General features: G+C 31.6%; 2 protein-coding genes across 3 annotated transcripts; both read right to left on the reverse strand.

The window, feature by feature from the left end:
- Nucleotides 1-4552: 4552 nt before the first annotated feature.
- Nucleotides 4553-6197, reverse strand: LOC108456002 (polygalacturonase-like). The gene is made up of 3 exons (XM_017754593.2): nt 5651-6197; nt 5010-5528; nt 4553-4933 (listed from the first exon to the last, which is right to left on the reverse strand). Exons 1-3 carry the CDS (start codon nt 6128-6130, stop codon nt 4715-4717), a joined length of 1218 nt encoding a protein of 405 aa, XP_017610082.1. The 5' UTR covers nt 6131-6197; the 3' UTR covers nt 4553-4714.
- Nucleotides 6198-12980: 6783 nt separating this feature from the next.
- LOC108456415 (type I inositol polyphosphate 5-phosphatase 12-like) lies at nt 12981-18531 on the reverse strand. 2 transcript variants are annotated; one of them, XM_053019514.1, is made up of 11 exons: nt 17323-18531; nt 16880-17132; nt 15835-16645; nt 15402-15526; nt 15223-15307; nt 14981-15146; nt 14838-14878; nt 14447-14714; nt 14238-14361; nt 13794-14154; nt 12981-13707 (listed from the first exon to the last, which is right to left on the reverse strand). In XM_053019514.1, exons 1-11 carry the CDS (start codon nt 18137-18139, stop codon nt 13381-13383), a joined length of 3378 nt encoding a protein of 1125 aa, XP_052875474.1. In that variant the 5' UTR covers nt 18140-18531; the 3' UTR covers nt 12981-13380. The 2 variants fall into 2 exon arrangements, with proteins under 2 accessions (XP_052875474.1, XP_017610493.1); XM_017755004.2 differs by having other exon boundaries at nt 14838-15146.
- Between the last annotated feature and the right edge of the window lie 6058 nt (nt 18532-24589).

Below are 24589 nucleotides of genomic sequence, written 5' to 3' on the forward strand. Positions count from 1 at the left end.
TCATACACCAAATGATTTTTATGTTTTTATCAGTATATTATAATAAAAAATCCAATCTAATGTCATTACAATGTTTTCAATTTCATATACAAAATATTGCTTGCAATCTCAAGAATATAAATTGGATAAAGCCGCATTAGTGTCTTCCTTTTGTATAGAAATGCGGTAAGTGAAGTGAATACACCATATGTTACATAAATTGTTATTGTAACAATTTTTTATTTGGATTGAGTGTCATATTTGATGTCCGAAAGTATCAACGATCAACTTTAACACATTTACAATTGTGGTCATTCTTTAATTTTTAAATTCAACTAAGTGTATTAGATTCTTACAAATAAATATTATTATACACAAAATCTCATCACCCATCTTTAATCATATTAAATTTTGGATTGGGATATCCATAATATAGGGTTTGGTATCGATAACTAAGTGGTTATATTAATATTCAAAGATTAAGTATTTATTCGTCAAAGGGGATGAGTCTTAAGCCCATTGGTTGAGGAATTCATGGTAGATATTCAACTTAGTCTTCTAAGTTCAATATGGTCAAATGAAATCATGGATAGACTCATAGTGCACATCTTTATATATCCCTATGCCGCATTATGTACATGCATAAGAATGAGCTCCTTGGTTTTAATGAGTTCATAGCCAAAAGTTTGGGTGGTCCTGCTAAGACGGACTTTATGAATTCATCGAATATATAGGATGAAACTACTAGATGCTTTTAATGAGTTCATAACCCAGGGTTTGGGTGGCCCTATTAAGACGAACTTGATGAACCTATTAAATTTATAAGATGAGCCACTAAATGTTCTTAATGAATTCATATCTCAGGTTTTGGGTGGTCCTAGTGAGACGAATTTGATGAATTCACTGAATTTTTAAATTGAAAGGTTGAGCTTATTAAATGCTCTTAATGATTTCATAGCCTTGGTCTGGGTGGTCTATACTGAGATAAACTTGATAGAATCACCTATGTAAGTGTGAATGATTAGTCACCTTTTATGAAAGTCGTTGGGCCGTTTTTCTAGAGCACTTACGAACATCCCGAGGTATATTGGCTAAATTGTTGATCTACCGTGAAACACAATTAGACCTGAGATTAGTCGTGTGTTGTGAGTTTACTCTTATTTTAACAAGTTTCAGATTCGTTCACTTGTTAAGAGAATAATTGTTCATTTCACTGTGTATTACTGCCAATCAAACAAATATTAGTACTTAAGCAACTAATTTCGTTCTTGCTCTTTTTCTCGTCTTTTCAAAAAATATATATTTCTTTTGTATTAGTGAGTGAATTTTGGTAATGCAAAAATATGACTGCTGGTATCTGACATTTACAATATGGCCATTAAATTTTTTGGACCACTTTGTCTCTTTGAGAATCCTATAAATTTGATTCATTTTTCCTCATTTTTTACAAGCAACAAAATCAAAGCTTCCGTCATTCTTCTTGATTCTCTCATCTTTCTTCTCTCTAGAACTTTGGCATCTTACTAAAATTATATTAGATGAAATTCGGTCTAGGAAATTGAATTTTAAGTGGGACTGTCTCTGACTTTTCCAACATTTCTTGGAAATTGAATCTAATATGGTTTTTCTGACCAAATTTTTCCGGCTAGCTTTAAAGCTTTACTTTTATCTTATTTCCCTATTCCTCAGAGAAGAGTAATACCAATTGTGTTCTATATTCCTCATTTGGGTGTACGAATTTGGAAACACTATTCCTCCATTGGGGGCGACGTCTATTTCTGATTACATCGATCAAGATAAAATTGCTTTTAAAGCAGTAGTTCTCCACGGCGCAGTATTTATTTATTTATCTCTTATTATTTGTACTTGTCAGTGCTAACGTCTTTGTTCTGTAGTAATAATTTTCCAACACGTTGAGATTTTATTTGTTCAAAATGGCACATAAATATTTTTAATGACATTACATTTAGGAGTCATAACACATGATAGAATAAAATTTTAAGGACTAATTATAACAAAAAAAAAATATTTCCAATCTGAGAATTAAGGTATAGTTGAAGGAAACTTTACTATTAAAGTCTTTTATAAAAAGAACTTTAAGATTATTTTTAAAATATAATTTTAAATCTATGAGTAAAAACTAGGAAAATAATTTAGTATTAGAAACACAATAGGTGTGATAAAGGTTATAGTACCTCGTGATACCAAAAATTGGTATATTGATAAGTATGTGTTTCTTTCTTTTAAAAATAAAGTATTTTAATATATAGTATTTAATTTCCTTTTAATAGTATTTTAATTACAATTATTGAAATATTTAATAGGAAATTTTAATAATTTGAGTGAATAAATTTTTCTTAAAAAAAAAAAAACACTTTTTTTCTCGAATAAATTAAATATGAGAATTTTACATTTCAATAAAAAATTCAGTCCATTATATATATATATATATATATATATATATATATATAAGACATTTTAATTTTAAGGTTTAATGTTCATCTTAGCCCTCGAACTATATACTTGTTTTTTTACTTTCAGTATCTAAAATTTTTTGTGTTAGTTTTGTACTTAAACTATCACCAGTTATTCAAATTAGCCCACAACAATTAAAAAAAATCAAAATTGCTATGTGATGCTATTAGAATGTGTCATGTTGGCCTTTTTGCTTTTTTAGTATTATGTATATTATATTGATTAAAATGTAAAAAAATCATACACAATATATATAAAATATTTTTATAAAATAATATTTAAAATTTAAAATTCAGAATAATATATAAAATTAAAAATTTTATAAAAAATTGTAAAAGTATTTAAATTTTATAAAATTGTAAAAAAACTTTAAATTTTCAAATATATATATTCTAGAAATTTATAACAAATTTTGTTCTAAAATTATAAATTCTAAAAATTTTAAAAAATAAATCAGAATTTCAAAAAGAAAAAAAGTTCAACTAAAGAAAATATAAATCCTAGAAATTTGAAAAGTTTAACATTAAAAAATCAAAATATATAAATTTTTAAATAAATTTAATAAATTTTTAAAGAATTACAAAAAGGATATATATTTAAATTGATATTTATGAAAATATTTAAAATTTAAATTCAATGGATGATCAACAGTAATCAATATTGGTCAACAACAACTCAAAATCAAAGGTTTCTCTTTTTTCTTCTATTTTGAATTTAAATTTGATGCTTTTAATTTTAGTAGGTCAGACTTTCATTGGACACATATGTTAAACAAATAATAGAATGATAATTCATGAAAAAATTTAAATATTAAAATGAGAAAATAAATATAATTTTAGAGTCAAATTAAACATTAAGCCTATTCATAAATCAAAGAAGGAATTGTAAATTTAACTAATTTGAAAAATATTACATTGTTGTTAAAAATTATTTAAAAGTAATGTATGTATTTGAAAGACAGCATATGGCATAAGAATTGTATGCACTTAAATGACTCACTCCCGTATATTGAGCAACTTGGAATGAAGGTGTCTACATAACCAATTTTATTTCTATTTTATTTTCTTGTATCTAAATAATAATATGTAATAAATAATAATTTCTATAGATTAAAACTAGATTATAGTTTATTATTTTAGGATTTTGAAGTTTTCTCTAGACTTATTTTAGATTTAAATTAATTTTATAAATTTTATAAAGAAATTAAAAGACAAAAACATCCCTATAATGATATTTGTTATTTTTAAAAGAATAAATTTAAGTATTTTTCTAATTAATGCTTGATTAATTTATGTCACCAATTTAATTAAAGACATAATAACCATAATAATGTTACACCCAATAATGTGGGAGGAAAGAAAAATTTTATGTAAAAATATATAATAGCAAAAATGTATTTGGATCATAGGTGGAGAGATAAATAACTTATATACAAAATTTTCCTAATCTCGATCCGATTCTTAAACATGTAACTTATGTTAAGTAGTGGTTTTAGTTCATTTATTTAAATGTTTTACGTAAAAATATTAAAAGATAAAAAGAGTAAAAAATCATTATAAATTATAATAATATTTAGGTTAAAATATACTCCAAGTCTCTATATGTTTCACACATTTGGAATTTAGTTTTATTATTTTTAAAATTTTAAGATTTGAGTCTAATTATTAACACTATTAAAATTTTTTTTAAATTTATTAGCATGATATTTTGAAATAAAAAAATTGATACATACAAATTATTATATAGTGACGGCACAGAAACTGTCACTAAAAACAATATTTCCATCAATATAGCTCTAAAAACCCTTAAACGCTCAGAAAGGTTATTTCCTTATGTAATGTTTATCATTTTTAAATCAAAAATGTGGGAAGGTTAAATTTGTTAAAATAAAAGTAGGATTAAATTCAAATGTAAGAAGAGTATTAATAATTGGACTATATTCTAACCTAATATTTATTATTTTCTTGAAAGTAATTTTTGAATTAATGCTTAATTAACTCATTAATTATATTAACCAGTTAAAGATAACTCAATTGAAAATAGATACAAAACCCGAATTCTAAATTCAACTAAAGAAACTAAATTAATGAACTTGTACTTCAATTTTGAATTCCGAATTTCATTCTGTGTCTATAATCACTACAAACATCTCTACCTGCAATAATCGTGAGTGAAATGGTATTTGAAATTCATGTCCTTGTGGTATTTTTATGGATAAAAAAAATCATGCGTTTGTGGATAGTTTTGAAGATAAATATTACTACAAGCAGCTTGAGGGCTGAACAAAACCAGAAGCGGTTCCATCAGCATTACTACAGGATGCTTCAGCTGCTTTGTTTCTGTAAGTGAGCTTCACGTCCTCCAGCCTTATATTACTGCAAGGATATTCTGAGCTACAATCAAACTTCACTGCTACTTCTGTCGCTGATTTTCCATGGATGTCTTGGTATGTCACATCGCTAATTTTTACTCCCGAAACCTGTGTTAATTCATTTCCTAATTTAATTAATCAATCGCAGCAGTTATAAATTTAATTAATTTATGTTAATATGTACCTGACCAGGGCAGCTCTTTTCATCTGGGCAGTAATGTTGATCAATGACGATGGGGTTTTGGACATCGGTCATGACTGCATGCTGAAAAAGTATGTTCCTAGCAAAACCAGAGCTTTGTCTCCCCCATGACTTTATTCTCACCCCATTTTCAGTGCCAGTAAATGCAACTGTTTTAACCGTCACATTCTGCACACCAGCTTCTTCAACTTCTTTCCCAAGACTCCCAATGCTGATCCCATGGCCAGGTCCACATGCCACCTTCTCAATCCATAGATTGTTGGTGCCGGGCCCAACCGAGACACAATCATCGCCTGTTCCGATTCTGGTGTTCAGAATGGTGACGCCGCTCGATGATTGCACATGAATGCCATCGGTGTTTGGGCTATTCCCAGAGGCTGACACTCTTACACCTTCCACTTTTACGTTGTTACAACCATTGATGACAATATGATACATTTGGCTGTTTAGCGATGTTAATCCTCTTATTTCAATGCTCCGCGAATTGCTGAAGCCTAAGGACTGCAAAGCCAAATAATCAAATTTCAAAAAAGCAGAAATGGAGTCAAATTGAAGGATATATATATATATATATATATATACACAATGCATGTCCGTGTGCAAGGAATTGTAGTCAAACTCACCGTTGCCCCGCTGGGACAGCCTTTGCCTGACCTCTTGCAAGTCCATAAGCCAGTGCCCTGACCATCAAGTATCCCACCGTAAATCGAAACACCGTTTACATGCTCAAAGAAAAGCCAGTTTCCGGTACTTCCAATAACCTTATAATCCGATGGAGCAACAAGCGTGCCATCGATACGAAAAACAATACCATTGTTCTTGCACTGTCCACGAAAAACAACATTGCGCACCAAAAACCTCCCAGGCGGGACGTAAATAGTTGCGGGATTGATGGAGCCACAGGCCAAAGTCCATGCAGCAACCAAGGCTTGGGTTGAGTCAAAATTGTCATCGGGTTTGGCTCCATAGTTAAGAACGTTATAAGTCAATGGATCAGCTACCCCAGGTGAAGCGAAGAAAAGTAGAACAAATGCAAGAAAAACAATAGAATTGGCTGCCTGTTCCGTTTTTTTTCTTTCAATAGAATTGGTTGCCTGTTCCATTTTTTTTTCTTTTGTCCTTCTGGGTGATATAAAAATGTAGTGGTTTTTATAAGAGAGGAGGGAGGTGAGTGGTGAGAAGATACAATAACTAAAAGGGGTATTTATAAAAGACTGATTGAGTCTAAATTGGAAACGCAATGGGTTGTAATTAACTACAAAGTGAATAAAGCAACTTGGTCACGCCGAAATTGTTGATCTGTTTGCCGATTACGTGGGGATTGGTCTTTTGATATGTCCATGCATGCATGGCATGCAGCCGCTATTTGCTTGATTCGTATCATAAGATATCACGATAACAATGTAAATCTATAACACATTTATCAAGTAAAATTAGCATTAATTCAGCGCTTGGTTGTCATTTTGTTGACACGTTGCGATTCTTTGTAGGACAAGAAAGGTGATAATGTGTAAGTAATCACTTGATCTATGTTTACACAATATTAGTTATGCACATGGCGAGTTCTATACCGTCGGATTTTCTAAAACGAATAATACTAGAAAAAGATATTCATGATAAACTGATAAATCAAAGTCTTCGAAGTATTAAAGTAGTCTATCGGATATATATATATATATATATGTTAATGTACCGATCAGCAGTATGGTTGGAAGAGATACGAGCGAGGAAAAGGGAGCAGAAAATAAGGAAAGGAAAACATTAACAAAAAAAGAGTAAAGAAATGAAGGAAGAGGGCATGCAAGCATGTGCTCCAATGGAGGTATATGAGATGGACGTTGCTTAAGATTAGAGATTTCCAGATTTCCAGGGATAGTTAGTTTCTTACTAGTAAAATATTTAATATAATAAAACAAAATGAATATATATAATTTAAGAAAACAAGGAGAAGTGTTTTCATGCAGTTGACGTGAGCAACTGGCAAAAAGCATGTGCGAGCATGGAACAAGGGCGTCACCCCCATTGGCTTTGGGCATTAACATTAGGATTGGGTTTGGCTGGGATCCTCCCCCGGCTACCAAATTTCATGTTTTCAGCTGTTCTGTTATCATGTTGTGACTTTTGCGCAACGCTTGCCTTAGCTTTAAGCTTAAGAATATGAAGGAACAACAACAACGATGCCTCTTCTTAATCTCATAATTGAACTTTATCCTCATACTCATACATATTCTTTCATCATCAATTTCTTATTTAAAAAAGATTCCAAGCATCCCATGATATGTATTATCCATGTTTACTGCAATAGTGATGTATAAATCATTTTACTAATCTTTTTAGAATTTATGTGCTGATTTTATATATATATATTTGATAAGAAAAAAGAAAGGTTGATGGGGAAAAAGAGAATATATATATTTTTTGAGAATTTTGACTAAGTCAAATTGCACTCAACCAATCAAAATTTGTCTCTTTGCCAAATTGTTCCCAGCACCACTCGACCCTCCCAAGTCCCCCACCCCACGACCACCTCGCCACCATCCTCTATCGACCCACCCGATTCAACAGCCCTGATCTGCACCTCCGTCCACCATCGACACTCAACAGTCCCAAATCTATTTTTATTTTATTTTATATTTTTTTCCGTTTTATTTTCAATTTTTCCCTCATTTTTGTTTTCAGCATCCTTGTTTCATTTTCTTTTTCATTTTCTTTCATTTTTTTCATCTTAATTAAATAGTTAATTTCGTTTTCCTTTGTAGGTTGAGGTTAAACAATGGATTCAGTGCAGACAGGGACGATAAATATGGTCGCTTTCACGAAAACCTTCCTACCTGCTTCGTCCCTAAAGTATAAATTGTATTTTTTACATTCTTGCATATGCTATTTTCATTCGGGAAAATTCAAGATTCACTTTGTCAATTCTTTGAATCATGTAAACGTTAGAAAATTTCTGATTCTGTAATTTGATTTTGATAAGAAAACAATTAAATTTCCCTAATTAATTGAGATGATATTGTGTGCAAAATTGAATGTTCCATGATACTTGATTTTTGCTAACTTGATTTAGACACATTATTTGTATGATTTTTATTGCCGTAAATAAATTTTGTTTTATCTTGTGTTGAGAAAAAAAATTGAAAAAAAAATCGATAAATATTCCTCCAATTGTTTAAATTGTGAGTAAAGTCTTAGAATTGTGATCGATTGTATAACGAGGTCAGGTGTTTGGGTTGTAATAATCTGACTTCACGTTAAAAGATTGAGTAAAGTTCTAAGCACTTTACTTACTCCGTTAGTCTTAACAATTATGAGTAAAGCTAGTAGTCATTTAGAGATGTGACGAATTGAGTAATCGAGGTGGGATTTTTGGGTTGTCATCCTTCTTTGCGTAAAAAGATTTAGTGGCACTCTAAATAAGCTTTTTAATTAGGGAGAAAAAAGAGAGAGAAAGGAACACAAGAAATGGGACAAATGGTTATTTATGGTTGCAAATTTTTATTTAATTTTGGTGTATTAACAAGTTAGCATGAATTGATATTATGGAGCTTGATTGTGAGAATATTTGATAATTATGTGTTTAATTGAATTGTGAATCGACGTGTTAACTTGAGAAAGACAGTTTGGGATCGATATTTTACTAATTTTTATTTGCTTGATTGGATTTGGGATTGTGGTGATTACATTGACTTGAATTATCGTAGCATGTTTGGATTGATAAATGCAAGAAATAATTGAGTTAAGCATTGACTAAGTGAGAGAGGGGAATTTGATAATGTGTTTAATTGAAATATCATTATTATTTATTTTAATTAATTTTAGATATGAATTTGACCTAAATTAACACTTAATTGATCATTTCTTATGTAAGTACAATTATTGCCTAATGTGTCAGGAAATGAGCAAATATGTAAAATGCACAAAAGATTTGACACGAGAACTCGAATTGGCGCGTAAGACAAAGATCTTAGAATTTTTTATTATTATTTCTATTAAGACTTCTTGCCATTTTTAAGTTTATCTCTTTTATTTTAGGATTTTATTAAATTAGCTTATTATTATTATTATTGGGGCTATTATTTGATACGCTAGCATTATTTTTTTTATTTCAAAAGCAATTTTAAAATTTAACATAAGTCTCTTTTTTTAAAAAATATTTATTTTAAAATGTTTTACTATATGCCTATAAAAAAACTTGTCAACCTCTTTCTACTTGTAAAATCTAATAACTCTAATGGCACATTATTATTATATCCGTTAATTAGTAGAGGGGGAGGAGCACAACTAACTAGGGGCGAGTAAAATCCGATTCGAGTAGAAAAATTCTATAAAAAATTCAAATTTTGAATTAAATAGTTCGAGTTATTCGGATAAACTCGAATAAAAAATCAAATTTTTTTGTTTAACTCGAATATGAAATATATAATTTGAGTTATCCAAAAATTTGAATAGGAAAAAGGCAAAACTACGTCGTTTTGATAAATAGTTACCTATTAAGTTAAAAGGCAAAACAATTATATTATTTATGTAGTTAAATAATTTTGTACTTCGTCTACTAGTTAAATAATCGATCAATGTAAATACAACATTGAATATAAATAATAAGATTCATTAACTCGACTCAATTTGACTTTATTCGATTTGATTCGAAAAAAAATTAAATTGAGTTTGGTTGCTAAAATAAAATTTGTCAACTCGACTAACTCGAAATTTTTACTTGATTCAATTTGACTCAATTGAATGCTCACCCTATAGCCACCCAAAAAAATTGTTAGGCTTTATTTTATTATAATAATATATAGAGAGAGAGAAAAATTAGAGGCGAAACCTACACCCACCGAAACTTGTTTTCTTTTTTATTTTATTTAATAATTTATTTAATAACTTTTATTTTAAGTAGATAGTTTTGATCTAGTTTTAGGTCGATAATTGATCTGGTGTTTGAACTTTGAGACTATTTGCACTTATTTTTTTCACATTGGTATTCATTAATTCTCCGATTTAGGAGATAGACTCAATCGTCTCACAACTTTTAGCACCAAATCAAGAAAGGGTACTTGGTTCAGTGTTAGACAGCATACCATCCGTGAATTTGTACGATTCGTAATTGTCATATTTGGTACAATGAAGAATAAATTGATGTGACTAATTGAGTAAGTGGTTGGATCCATCAAGGGAGTTAATGATCAAGTTTACACGACTCGTACAATTGAAGTCGCTAATTTGAGCTAGGTTATTTTAGTTGTAAGGTAGCCGAGGAATTAGATCGTGGAAGTTACTTTCAAGGTTATTTGCTTGGAAAGGGTTAGCTGTCGGGTTGTTTCCGTAATTAATTTACTACTAAAGAAGAATTAGGAAGTTTGAGGTTGTTCATTGATCTTTATAATCAACTTATTGACCAAAGAAAAAAATCTATTATCTAGGATCAGTTCCCGCAGTTAGTTTAAGAAAAAAATTAAAATTTAAAGTTTAATTGTTTTTTTGACCAATTTGAATAAAAAGAAAAACTGTTATGAAATTTCAGTAAGAATGGAAAGTAGGAGATCTCTAATGAATATGTGAAATCGGATTTTAATCCGAAGGTCTACTAATACAAGCTGTCTTTTCATATGACAATCCGACCTCGAAACAGTACTGTTTAGTGTGAGTTTAAACATTGAATGACCAGTAAACAACATTTGTTTTTATTTTGCTTTACGTACAAAAACCACATGAGGATAATTATACAAAGTATATTAATGTAATTAATGAAATTATTTTATTAACCAATCTATTTAAAAAAAATTACAAGTATACATAAACGAAAATACTACACTTAGAACACGAGATCCAACAATTGGTGATACAAAGATAAGTTATAATATATGAATATTGTTAACATGTAGAAGATCATGCGGATTGAATATACGAGCTCGGAGGGTCAATGTGAAAACATGATGAATCAATCGATTTGATTCGAAAATGGTATGTTAATATGGTTATATGTTATGAATCAAATAGAAATGTGAATATCAATCATGCTAATATGTTAATATGGTACGGTTAATTGAAACATGTGTATATTGATTCATATAGTATTCTTGGTCCTTTAGTTGCGTATGCTAATTGGTATATGGATTGAAATCTTGGTATGATTGGCATATGGATTGGATAAATATCATATTTGAATTGAAAACTTGGTATTTTATGTGAAATTATTTAACTTGTACCTTTTTTACTTAAATCATGGAAGTACTACTGAACTTTATTACTCGATGTACAGTTTATTTTCTGTACGCATATTTAGGTACTTTTCGAGATCCTAAGTAGTGACTCCAGCATCCAGCTAGAGATCCTAGACGCATCAAAATTTGTAAAGTCTGTTTTTGTTTTTTATACGGCATGTACCTAGGTTAAGTCGAGTTTTGTATAATATACTATCTTGTGAATTTTTGAAAGTTAGAATTGAAAGTTTCTGAGTAATGGCATAATGAAATAGTTGTATATGTATAATTTTGGTATATTTGATTTACATGAGATGATGTTAAGTTTAACTTATGTACATGAATTGGCTAAAATGGGCTAAATAGTTAGTAATATGTTAACTACATGTATGCTTGAATTTAATGGTAAAATGGTAGTGATATTTAAGCATAAATTGTATTAATGTTAAGGATGGAGCATTGAATTATGGAATGTTGTTTATTTGATTAAATGGAAGGGATAATTTGTACACATGAATGATAAAAATGGGTATCAAAATTTGACCATTGCGATAAGATCTAGCCCATATGCCACACCACAACGTCAAGCAATGGTCGTTATGACAATGTCAAGTCAGTATGTGGCATCTCAATGAGGTGCCCCTAATGTCGCGACATCAACTCAACTTTAAAAATATTACAAATTGGCCCTAATTCAATCTCGGGTTAGCAATAGAACTTTCGTAAGCTCGTATATGACTCAGAAACGAATGTATATCATATTTAATGTATGTATTGCTTGAAATTTAATTGTTTATATAAATCGAATATAGATTGATCGTAGTAGAGCTGATCATGGGCCGGGCCGAGTTTAGGTCGGGCTTAAATAAAAAATTAGGCTTGTTTGTTAGGCCCGACCCAAAAAAATGGGCCTAAAATTTTGTCCAAGCCCGACCCAGGTAAAAATGCTAAAAACTGGGCCAACCCGGCCGGCCTATATTAATTTTTATATTATTTTTATATAATTTTAAAATATATAGAATACATCAAAATACTAAAAACATGAAAATAAATATTTCCCAACAAATTGAAAATAAATTTTAAAAAATATGTATAGTTAAATAACACTAAGATAGATGCAACTTAACAAGCAAATGTCTCTAAAATAATAACAAAATTAACAATAAAATAAGTTTTATACAATATTCAAACAATAACAATAAAATAGTAGCAACTAATGGTAACAAAATAAGGAGAAAACAACAAGAAAATAATATTTAAAAAAGTAGATTTTTTTTGTCCTTTAGTGAATTCAGGTCACGCCGGGCCAGGTCCAGACTAAAAATACCTTACTCGAGGCCTCGAGGCCTGGCCCTTTTTTAAACGGGCTTTTTTTTTGTCTTAGCCCATTTTTTGGGCTTATATTTTTGTCCAAACCCTTCCACATTTCGGGCGGGCCCTTAAGTTAGGCCGGGTGGCTCGACCCATGATCAGGTCTAGATCGTAGTTACTCTGACAACGAATGTAACAACTTATAGCTCGAATCCAACAATTGATTCAGGCATCAAAATGTTACAACTTGAGTTTGATTTAAAGTTGGACTAAAGGATATCCAAACTCTCCCCCACTCAAGCTTGCTTTGCGATTGAAAAAGTTTTTGCCTAAAACTTCTAACGCACTGGGATTCCAGTACAGCTGATCTTGTTAAAAATTTGTTTGCCTCCAAAAATATTAACAGTGATTGAGACAGCAGCCAGCTTATTTCTTCTGCATGTTAAATAAATAAATAGAAAATTAAAGAAATCATTTAGAAACATTACACTGTGCTGCCTTCAAGCAAGGAATGCTTGTAGTAGTCCGTGAATACATGAAAAGAATATGGATTGCTAAATATAAGAGAAAAGAAGCCACAACAACTTCACAAATCAAATCAACAGTCCCAACCCAACATCTCAAATAGTTGCCATGCTTCTTTTAGTATTTACATCAAGAAACTGACTTGAGTTGTGAATAAAATTGAATGAATGACTGAGGCAACCACAGACCTCCTTGCCTCAGGCTCAGGCACACGCACAGGCAGCGCTGGCTCCTTCCAGTTGTTGCCTTGCATTGCATCTACATCTGCCCTATATATGTTCTACATACAGACCTCACTTCTAGCTTCAAGGGTTATGTCAGTTCCTGGAATCATCAATCGCATCTGAGGAGCTGCTGATCTTCCTGCTACCTCCTTGGCTTTTCTTGTTGGTGCTGGACTTTGAGTCGATGCGGACTGTCTTTGCTGAGAAGCAGTGACGCACGCGGATCTGATGGCTTTTTGTTTCTGTTGAGCAACTGCCGTTTATAGACACCGTCAATACCACTTCCTTATCACGAGTGTCTTCACACCACCAGTTCTGCGGGATGCCATCAACAAGATCTTCTAGGGTGTGGAATTCTTCATGATGGACCGCAACCTCCACAGACTGTTCTGGTTTGATGATGCCAGCAGCTGGTGTAACCTAAGGCAAAACGAGCACATAAGATAACAAACTCCACTTTCTTACAACTTGAAGATGGCTGGACTAGGATTAACTAGTTGGAATACCTCGAGCCACCGTGGAAAGCCAAAGGAGCCTCTTGGATGGTACTCAGCTGTGTCCTCCTCATCCTTCACAGTGGACTGACCTTCACAAACGATTCTAAATATAGCTTTGTCCTTTTCACATTTGTTGGTGATTCGGAGGATTGATGTGTCCTGGTTTTGAAGGACAATGTTGTTGGTGCTAACAACTGTTTCTGGGACATAACGTAATTCATCAAGAATAGCCTTAACTTTCTTATTCACCTGCAAGACTTCCCCAAACGCCTGTCTCCTTACTGATCTATCTACATGTGCTATTGTACTGTGGAATTTGCAACGCACTGGTTTGTGGTCGCTCTCCGTAACGTCCATGCAAGCCTCGTACCTAACCAATTACACATTAATTGCACTTGAGAAATGATATCAAAAGCAACGCTACAACATAACACTCTTTGTCAAGAAACTTACAGTAAAATAGAGGAGACTATCGGACATTCCAAACTGCACTCATCGACCGGTCCAGACCTGTTATCACGATATATCACTCTGTCACACCATGCAGGAATGCGCTTCTTTTCGCCAGAATCATAACCTTAAAAATGGGTGAAATAAACCGATTGTTGATTAGTAGTAGAAAGACTAGGCAAGCTAAGTAGGTGAATAAGTAATTGTTGTACCTGCCAAGCCAGGTCGGTGCCTTTCAAACTTGTAGGTGGGAGGGAATCTGATAATGGCCTCACGCATTCCTTGGAAAACCTTACCCGCTTTCATCTCTGCCCTCAGCTGATCCTTCTCTCTAAGCCAATCGAAGCATCTTTGAGAAACAAAGTCCCTAGCTTCATCATAAGATATACCAAACAGGCGATAGTTAAAATCGCCAAGAAACACAACCATATCTGCTTCAGCTAAATCAAGCTTTGTTTCTTCAGTGTTAACACCTGCAGCCTGTGGAAATGTAGCCGTAGTAGTGATGTTGAAACACAGGTGAAAGGAAATATTAAGAAACATGCATAACTAAATAAATAATAAACTAGATATGAATGAAATAGAGCAGGGCAAGGGTGTTACATTTGTGACCCGAGTCGTTTGAACGGCAGCGGAGGCTCCAGCTGCAACAGAGAGCACCAGTGGCAAGCCAGAAGAATAAAGCAGCCTAAATAAATATGTGGAGAACGCAAGAGAGCAACAGAAAAACAGTAATCGCACCATACCAGCTGCATTATTGAGTAGATTCGATGAGCGGGAGAAGGACATATTTCGAAAGATATGATCGAAGTCTGCATTTCGGCGGTTTACTGCTTCCAAATGTGCAGCTAGGTGACAGTTAACAAAGCAGATTAACCGATCATACACTCTGATCCTCAAACCTACACCTCCCTGCACCACTCTTAAATCTTATATACTGAACCCGCGTAAGTCCATTAAAGACAACATGAAAATCAAAATGGAAAACCTTATTGCCAATAGCTCGACCGAAGCCACACGGAACTGCTGCCGCATCAATGTCCCCAACATGTGTTCTAATACTCTTCCTTACCCTGAGTGACAATAAAATTATTATAAATGATTTTAGATAGCAAATGCAAAAGGATAATTTAAGCAAGGTGTTATGTTGACGTAATAGCCACTTACCAAAGAGAAACCAGCAATCCTGCCAGCTGCCTCGAACCCATCCGTTCAAATGTTGTGTTTTCATCCAAGGCCTTTCCAATTGTGTCAAGCCACCAATGCCCAATAGAACTCCCTTCGAGTCCTACCTACACTTAGATACAAGAGGTTATCGAAGAGAATACATGCGTGTAAACAACTACTACGACTTTAAACCAGTTGAAATATCTAATCAACCTTTCTTTTTTACTTTAACAACCATGTATGAAATATTCTGATTTAATTGATTTGGAATGTTTTGACAATGTTAAATGAATGAATTAAAACTAGTAATGCATACAAAATAAATGTTAACGAAGAACCAGTAGATTAGGACATATGTTGTAATTTCAACAAGGTGACAGACCAGGCAGATGAGAACATTATAGATGATGACATGATATTGGTAAAATCTTACGGTTTCTTTAGCTGCAGACATTGCAAGGAAACCTGCACCCATTTCCACTTCTTGTAAGCCAACAACAACAATGCCAACGTCTGATACAACAGAACCCAACCATGACATGAGTGCTTCCTGAGAGGCTCTTCCTTGACCAACATTCCACGTTCCAACAAGCATCCTGACATTGTCTTGTCTTGAGTAAATTGGTTCTTTTTCTGCTAGGTCTGTTCGTAATAAGCTATCAATTGGCCCTGGAGATGAGATGCTCCACCCACGTATACCCCCGTGAGTAGCCAAGCTGAAGATATAACCATCGCCAGCTGCCAATTTTATCACAGGACCGTTGTGAGCCATCCATCCGGCAACCAGGTTCCCCTCAAGATCCATCACCTGGACCATCCCACTAACATAGCCTACATAAATTCGTGCACCGAAAGCACAAAAGCACTGTACTGCACAAGGGTGGTGACTAACATCTTGCAAGCGAACTCCACTTCCATCCCACTGCACAAGTAGGCCATTCGTACATCCACTCCATATTGTCCCATCTGCAGCTAGTACTAGTGCTTCAGTCCTCTTATTGTCTTCTGCAAATGCCCCTGCTCCTCTTGTTGCAACTCTACGGACAGCATCTGCAGCTCCCATTATAGCATTCCGGGATCTTTGCAAAAAACCCCCAGATTTCTCCTTTTTAGAACTGGAAACAAATTTCACCTTCATCTCATCTTCTACGGCGCCTCCTTGATCTGAAGATGGCATGTCTACACGATTTTCAGTCTGACCCTCAATATTAAATACTTTGAGAAGCTCCTTCGTGCGAGCATCCCTGCACATTAAAGTCAGTCATCAATAGATTGTGCTGGCTTACAATATAAACTGGAAACTAACTATAAAACATTTATTCTTGCCGTTAAATTACATCCTTCAAGCTTTCAACACATGACACTAGCAGCGGTGGTGAATGGTAGAGGAGAACTTTGCTTGCGAAGTTTATAAATACATATCAAAATGTTAACCTCATATACAGAGAGTATAATTAATAATCATAGGCCAAGCGTACCATAGCGAGAAGGAAAGAGGCTGAGCGCACCAAACTTTGGCTCTTACGCGGTCGGAAACCAAGCACTTGATATCCGAGGAAGAAATGTTACAGTTACCATTAACAGTGACTTGGCTTCTTAGGTCTATGAATGACCTCTCTACCAATAAAGCAGCCATGTGTTTTTCCTCAGGTCTAAGAGAGAGAGATTTTTCAATGGATTCCCATGGCCAAATCTTAATAACACCGCCCTCGCCACCTGACCACAAGTCACCTGAAGCCAAGCATTATGCTTAAAAAGTTAAAAAGCGCTTTTTGTTCATTTTTCATTAATATCTATAACGACTCAAATGACGTCATTTTTTATGAGAAGCCTTTGCAGTTGATAATCATTGTTAAGAAAATTGGAAAAGCGGGGGACAGAAAGGAAGAACGAAACACAGTGGATTAGTTAATATAATTACCATAGGAGCTCATGACGATAGAAAGAACAGAACCACGATGCGCCTGCCATGACAAGCCTTCCTTGAAAGGAGAAGGTTCATCCGCAGCGTGATCCATCTTCCAAGACCTAATTTTTCCATCCTTGTGTCCACTCCAAACCAACCTATTCGCGCTATCTACCAGCAAACAGATGGTAGGGGCGGTGTTGCCAGACTCCTGAAAGGGCGCAGCATCCTCATCACCCCTCCTCACTTTGGTACCAAGGCCAGGTTGATAAGCGTCCTGGAACCTCCAAAAGCGAACCCCACACTCTTGGCCTGCCCACAGCTGTTTGTCGGTGCAAGCGATGTTCCTCAAGAACTTCCCTACTTGAGTCTCCCTGAGAGGGTGGGGCCTGAGCTCGAGGCAAGGTGGGCGCCTGGGGTGGACGGTGGCGCGCATAGGGACCTTGAAAATACTGTTGGAACCTCCAGCTCCAATGAACTCAGGCAGAGGCTGGAAATTGCGGGAATCATCGGGGGGGCAGCCACTGTCCAAGGAGAGGTTCTGGTCGAGCCTCTGAGAATGAGTGATAATATAATCTTCACCGGAGGCATTGTTGGAATTTCGGGCGAAGATGTCGTCATCGGAAGAGTCTTCGTTGTTGTAGTAATGGTCGGAGGGCTTGGGGATGTCATCTAGGCTGTGCTTGCGGACTTGGTGGTGACGCTTATGCGCGGAGTTGGCGCGTAGCTGCTGGCTGTAGGAATGCATCTTGCGTTGGGGAGGTGGGACGGAGGAGAGGCCGGCAAGGGCCTCTTTGTCCTTATCGTCGTCCTGGATGTTATGTTCATCCATTATTAATTAGGAATAAAAAAGTTTGGTTGTTACTACTAGTAGTAGATGTTAATGAATGAAAAATGAAGGTTGATTGACATGGATCAGAAGAGAAAAATGAAAATGGAAATGAGAATGAGAATGAAAAGCAAGGGAGAAATGGGAGGGAGAGAGCGCTAAGTGTAAGGGGACAGCGGAAAGGGAGGATCCATCATCTCGCATCTCACGTTCCAAATTTTGCATTAAAATTTTAAAGTGAGAGCGAAGAGTGAGGCAGGCGAGGCGGGAGAGGAGCTAATTAAGGACTGGATACGAATGGTTCTTTCCATCTCCATGCCATTCCATTCCTATACCAACCCATCATCATTCCCATACTACCTAAAACAAAAAACAAAACTCTTTACCTTGACTTCACCACCTATTGAGTTAATAATTTTGGCTCTAATTAATTTTTTTTTAAATTGAATTAAACTAAGGGGCTTAATGAGACATTTAAAAATAATAGGTAATTTAATTAAATTTTAAAAAATTTAAGAAGTTTAATACGAATTTTCAAATATTCTGATTAGTATAATTAAAATTTTCAAAAATTTAAAAACTTAATTTTAAACACCTATTAAATTTTTCAAAATTTTGAACAGCTTATAAAGGAAACTTAAATTATATGTGGATTGGGGCAATAAAGGAAACATAAATTAAAGGGAAACGAAAGGAATATCATTTCCCAATTGAGTATCCATTCTTTTCCTTCAAAATTCACAATTTTATTTATCATAAATTGGAAAAGAAATAAATAAACACATTATTAGATGCAATTCTACTACTAATTTTTCAACTCCGGGTAAATTATAGGTTTAGTCCATTTACTTTAATTTAATTTATTTTAGTTTTTATTGCTTTTGAATTGGTTAAAAGTTGTAAGAGTTGAACTAAAACTTTCACAACTTTTAATCGATAAAATTTAATTTTTCCACTCAATCAAATTTTTATTTTAATGTAATCTATACATTTTAATTTTGTTATGATTATCATATTATCTCCATCAATTGTATATCTATACTTCTATACTATTATTTAAATTAAATGGCGAGTTCACAAGTCAACTAAACACTAACTCAATCGGAGAAATTACGAAAATATCATTCCATATTTGAAATAATTATATTGTTATGATGATAATTTTGACTTTTCTTATTTTTAAAATCAATAAAATGTTATAAATATTTATATTTAAACTCATGCCCCAACATATACAAAATCATTTCTTTACCACTTCAACCAAAATTTTATTTTGGTATTTTATACATTTCAATGTTATTATACAAGTTATTTCACCCACATTGTTTATATATATATATATATATATATATATATATATATTATTTAAGTGTGTGACTGAGTTGGTATCACGAGTCAACTCGATCCAAACTCAAGAAAAATGAGAATACCATGATAAATATTGGAGTGAGTTTAGCTTCTTAATCTGTTGTATTTAGTTATTTAAAAAAAATTTTACTCATAATTTAAACGATTTTTTAGGTTAATTGCATGCATATTGCAGATGTGTTTGTATTATTTGTCGGCCTGAACAGTTGCTGAGGCTAAACTATGTGCTTGGAAGAAGTGGACACTTCTTCAAGCACCACGATAAACAGAAACAAAACAATGGGCACAAAGATTGTTTACGCAGTTCAATTTTTTAACGTTTGCAGAGCCTAGTTCAGTGAAAAATATTCATTATCTTCAACACTTACAACAAATGACCCTAAATCTATCACACACTTGCGATAATTTCCTCACATTTGCACATTGAAAACTAATACCCTTACCACTAAATTCACCCCTGTGAACTTAGCAAGTAAAAACACAACACAACAGATTTTACTATCACAATGCACTCAAAAAATAAAGTTCCTCACTTGAACAGATTAAGTGTTATATCATTCTATACAATAACCTATACAAGTCTATCAATTATATAGTGTAATGACCTGAAATTCACGGGCACCGAAAAAGTGAGTTATAGGGCCTCCGTCTTAGTGAAATAAGTTCGAAAATAATTATTAAAAATATTTATGAGCCTAGTGGTGTGTCTTAGGATTTAATTAAGTGAATTTAGCTTAATTTAGAGTAAGTAATAAAAAGGATTAAATTGAATAAAGGGTAAAAGTTTAATTATAAAGCAATAGAAAATAAAAAGGATTAAAATGGCAATTAAGCCATTGACTACAAATGAGGTGGCATATTGGTGAAATAAAATCAAAGATTTTTTAGGTTTTATATATTATAATGATTATTATTATGGTTTTATATTAAATTGTTATGATTATTTAATTGATAATATATTATAAATAAATTAAATAGAAGACAATTGTATGGTAATAAAATATACATGTGTAAGAATTGTATTGGTACATTTTAATTTAAATATTTAATTACTTATAATTTAAGTATAAATATATTTTATAATTATTAATTGTATTAATTAAATCATGAGATTTTTATTTAATAAGCAAATTAGATAATGACATTTGTAATAATATAAATATGTACACTTGTTATATAATTATTAATTTACTTAATATTAAAGTAAAAGATATTTTAATATATTATATTAATATTATATTATGTTAATAAAATAATAAAGTATAAAAGAATTAAAGAAATAAAGAAACAAAAGGAAATAGAAACAGAATTGAAAACGGGAAGCAGGGGAGAAAAAGAGAAAGAAAAGGGAAAGAAAAATAAAAGAGAAAACTAAGGATTTGAAGTTTGGAGTTAATTTGGTAAGTCAATTAAGTCCTTTTTAGTTAACTTTGATGTTTTAGGAGCTTTGAAACAAGATTTTGATGAAATTAAGTTGATAGTTCAAGAGTTCATATGTTTCCAAGTAGGGTTCATGTTGGAAAAATTATGGAATTAGGGATTTAATTGAATGAATTCTAAGTTAGAATTGATTAAGGGATTAAATTGTAAACTAGGCTATAAGTTTTATGTTGTAGGGACTAAATTGAAGAAATTTCGAAATTAGGAAATATGCTGGAAATTTTATAGTTAAATATAAGTTTAGACAAAATTTGAATAGAAAAAGAGAGTGAATTGGATTAAGAAAATAATTAAGTTTAATTAGGATTAAATTGGGAATAAGGTAGGAGTTGTTTAGAAATTTAATTATTTATTATAATTAATGCTGTAAATAATAATGTAAATTACTATTATTTTGTAGCCAACAAAGAACCTAAAGCATCAACATCGAAAGGAAAGAGAAAGTCATCGAGGACTAAAACGGAGAATTACGGTGTGTATTACTATAATTCAAATTTTAATTATTATTGATTGTTGAAATTTTAATTGTTATATATGATAAATAAGACTTGAGGTAAGTATGTGAAATTGATATGAATATTGAGTGAAAATGAAAGTGATATAAATTGAATCAAATTGAATTGAATAAGTGAATTATGGAATATGTGATTATTTGAAAAGTGTATTGATTGAAAATAAATAAATTGTGACAAATGTATGGTGTTGATGGTATACACTTGTGTGAAAATTAATTTGTATATGAATTAAGATAATAGATATTTGAATTGAATGAGGATTGAAAATTTTTGTGTAAATGAAATTGAAATTAGAAAAAGTAAAATAATACCCTATTAACTTGTCGGACTAGATTCGATACAAATGGCATGCCATTGGATTTGTGATGTGATGAAGAGATTGTAGTTCAGCCGAGAGGATGTTTCTGTTATTATATACTTCGGTTTATCCGAATAGGCATTTAATGCCTTATTGGTGTGTTTGGGAGGATATATTATACCGGTGTGTTATGGAGGATTTACAATATTCCGGGTGTGTTTGGGTTGGATATTTTGGTGTGTTTGGATGGAATCCGCGTATCTGTCATAGTCCGAGCTTTGTTAATAGGGTAAATAATTGAAATGAAATTTTGAAAATGAAATTATTTGTTTTAGCACTATTGAAAAGTACGAGAAAGAATGTATGAACTAAATTATGAATTGAGTTAGTATGAGAAAAATGAATTATGAATTTAAGATTTATGAAGTAAAATAATTATATATAAAAGTAGTTTAAATAATTATAAAATTTATGGTTGATGTTTGTAATTTATTAATATTAAATAGTCTTTATTTATAGTAATACCACTGAGTATATCTATACTCGATTATACGGTTGTTTCGTCTTGAGTTAGTAGAAGTCAAGTGTTCCTCAAAGATCCAAAACAATCCCGACTCAACACAAATTTGGTGATGTATATTTTTCTTTTGGGTAAAGGTGGCATGTACATAGGTGTTATTTAGTCACTTGAATATGTATATTACTTTGGGTAGTGAATGATGAATTATAAAATTTTGATGGTTAAATGAAATGATAAGGAAAGTACATGATATTTTGATACATGAATATTAAGTTGTTAAATGAATTAAGTTGTTAAATGAATGAAGTTTTAATCAATTTTGAATGATGCTATGATAGTTATTAAGTTAAAATTATGTTAATGATATAAATATTAGTTATATGAATGTGAAACATTGGTGTTGGTGATTTTGGTTTGAATTTGCAGGAGGTTTAAGTAAAAATAAGCAGAAATGCTGCCGAAATTTTTTTATAAAAAAAAAAAATTTGGAATACTCGAACAAGTCCCGTTCTACTTTTAATACGTGTTTGAACTTCGAGAGTTCAAGATAAGGACTTAATTATTATATTGTACTATGAAAGTTATATTAATTGTAAATTATTCGTAAGTTGTCTGATTCGTCCAGTAATGCCTCATAACCTAGTTCCGGTAACGGTTTGGGGTTAGGAGGTGTTACATATAGAATATTTTAAGACATGCTAACATAAATAAGATCTATCATAATCCCTATTAAACTACAACTAAATAAGTTGGATATAATATAATAATAATAACAAACAAGGTAAACAAGGATTGTTGGTAGCTAAATCTTCGATGATTCGATTCAATCCAACTTACTTGATCCAATAGATTACATGAGTATAATTTGATCCTCCATATATGTTTTCTCAAGTGATATAATTTTCATTAATAGGTTGAATACATTCCACAATATCAATATACGCCAAATATTTTGTTCAATAAATTGCCATTAACACAAATATGAAAACAGTCTCGTCTGTTGTAGTTGGGGAGTGAACACTCCTTTAATCTGTCCATACTTTTCAACATTATTAGTTTCAAACCTTACACTGCACTATTTATTGCATGTTATTTTTAAACGCACACTTTTGTTCTAAGTTTGTGGTTTCCACACACATACCCATATAATAAAAATTCTAATATTGACAATGTTATTGATTGGATTAGAGTCACAAATCAACCCGACATCATCTCAAGATTGATGAGAGTGTTTTTTTAAGTAAGTTACAACTCTACCTATGATTCAATTGTTTAATAAAACTTTTATTATTGAATTTTTTTTTCACCAACATGATAACATTTTGATATTTTGATAACATATTAAATAATATTACCTAAGACGATGACATTTAATGTTCTATAAAAAATGACAATATGAGCTAGAAAGCTATCGGAATAGATTTAATATATTTAATTACATGTATTTACGTATTTAAATTTAAGCGAATTTGATATTCTTTTAAAATTTATTTGATAAATTATAAATTTATACATATTGCATATAAGTTACTATTAGCTTCAAAATGTTTCATTATTTATTGGATATTATTTTAAACACACATGTATTTTAAATATGTTATTTCCACAAACTTGTGTAATATAATTACTAATATTAATAATATCGTGGATTGAGTTGGTGTCATAATTTAAACTTTTTTAAATTTCATAAATATTTCATACGTGTCATTATTATTAGTTTCAAACATTACATTTTATTATTTATTGTATGTTATTTTTAAATGAACACTGTGTTTTAAATACGTAATTTTCATACGTATACTCGTGTAATAAAATTTCTAATATATATTGATATAACACATTAATTTATACTATATTTATTAAAATTTATAGCCTAATTAAGTTAACTTATTAATATATATATTTTTAGAAAAGTTAACTTATTAATAGTTCACATCATATTAACCATGTTTATAATATATGTTAAATATATAAATAATATAAACAAATATCTCTATTGAAAACTTATTAATTTTATAATAAAATATCTATGTGGAATTATACTTTAAACTTTGTACTATAACATTTTTTGCATTTTTAAATTAAATATTTTTATTAATATTTAAATTCATAATTACTTTTTATAATATGTCGATAAATAATAACATTTTATAACCAATTAATAATATAAACATAAAAATAATAATACATAATTCATAGTACAAGTGAAAAATATTATGCATAAAATAATAAATTATATATAACATAAAAAATGATAACAAAAAGTAATTATAAGTTTTATAATTAAAATTGTCAAACTCTATATAACTTAT

The sequence above is a fragment of the Gossypium arboreum genome, chromosome 9, assembly GCF_025698485.1.
Source record: "Gossypium arboreum isolate Shixiya-1 chromosome 9, ASM2569848v2, whole genome shotgun sequence".
NCBI lineage: Eukaryota > Viridiplantae > Streptophyta > Magnoliopsida > Malvales > Malvaceae > Gossypium > Gossypium arboreum.

Bases quoted from the DNA above. Each gene is read 5' to 3' on its own strand.
- LOC108456002 (XM_017754593.2), bottom strand. From the start codon at position 6,130: ATGGAACAGGCAACCAATTCTATTGAAAGAAAAAAAACGGAACAGGCA. The intron at 5,529-5,650 runs GTGAGTTTGACT...TTGGCTTTGCAG, and splicing joins GCTGTCCCAGCGGGGCAACG to TCCTTAGGCTTCAGCAATTC. The intron at 4,934-5,009 runs GTACATATTAAC...GAATTAACACAG, and splicing joins AAAAGAGCTGCCCTGGTCAG to GTTTCGGGAGTAAAAATTAG.
- LOC108456415 (XM_017755004.2), bottom strand. From the start codon at position 18,139: ATGGATGAACATAACATCCAGGACGACGATAAGGACAAAGAGGCCCTT. The intron at 16,646-16,879 runs GTACGCTTGGCC...TTTAATGTGCAG, and splicing joins CCTCTTTCCTTCTCGCTATG to GGATGCTCGCACGAAGGAGC. The intron at 14,362-14,446 runs GTACAACAATTA...CCCATTTTTAAG, and splicing joins GCACCGACCTGGCTTGGCAG to GTTATGATTCTGGCGAAAAG.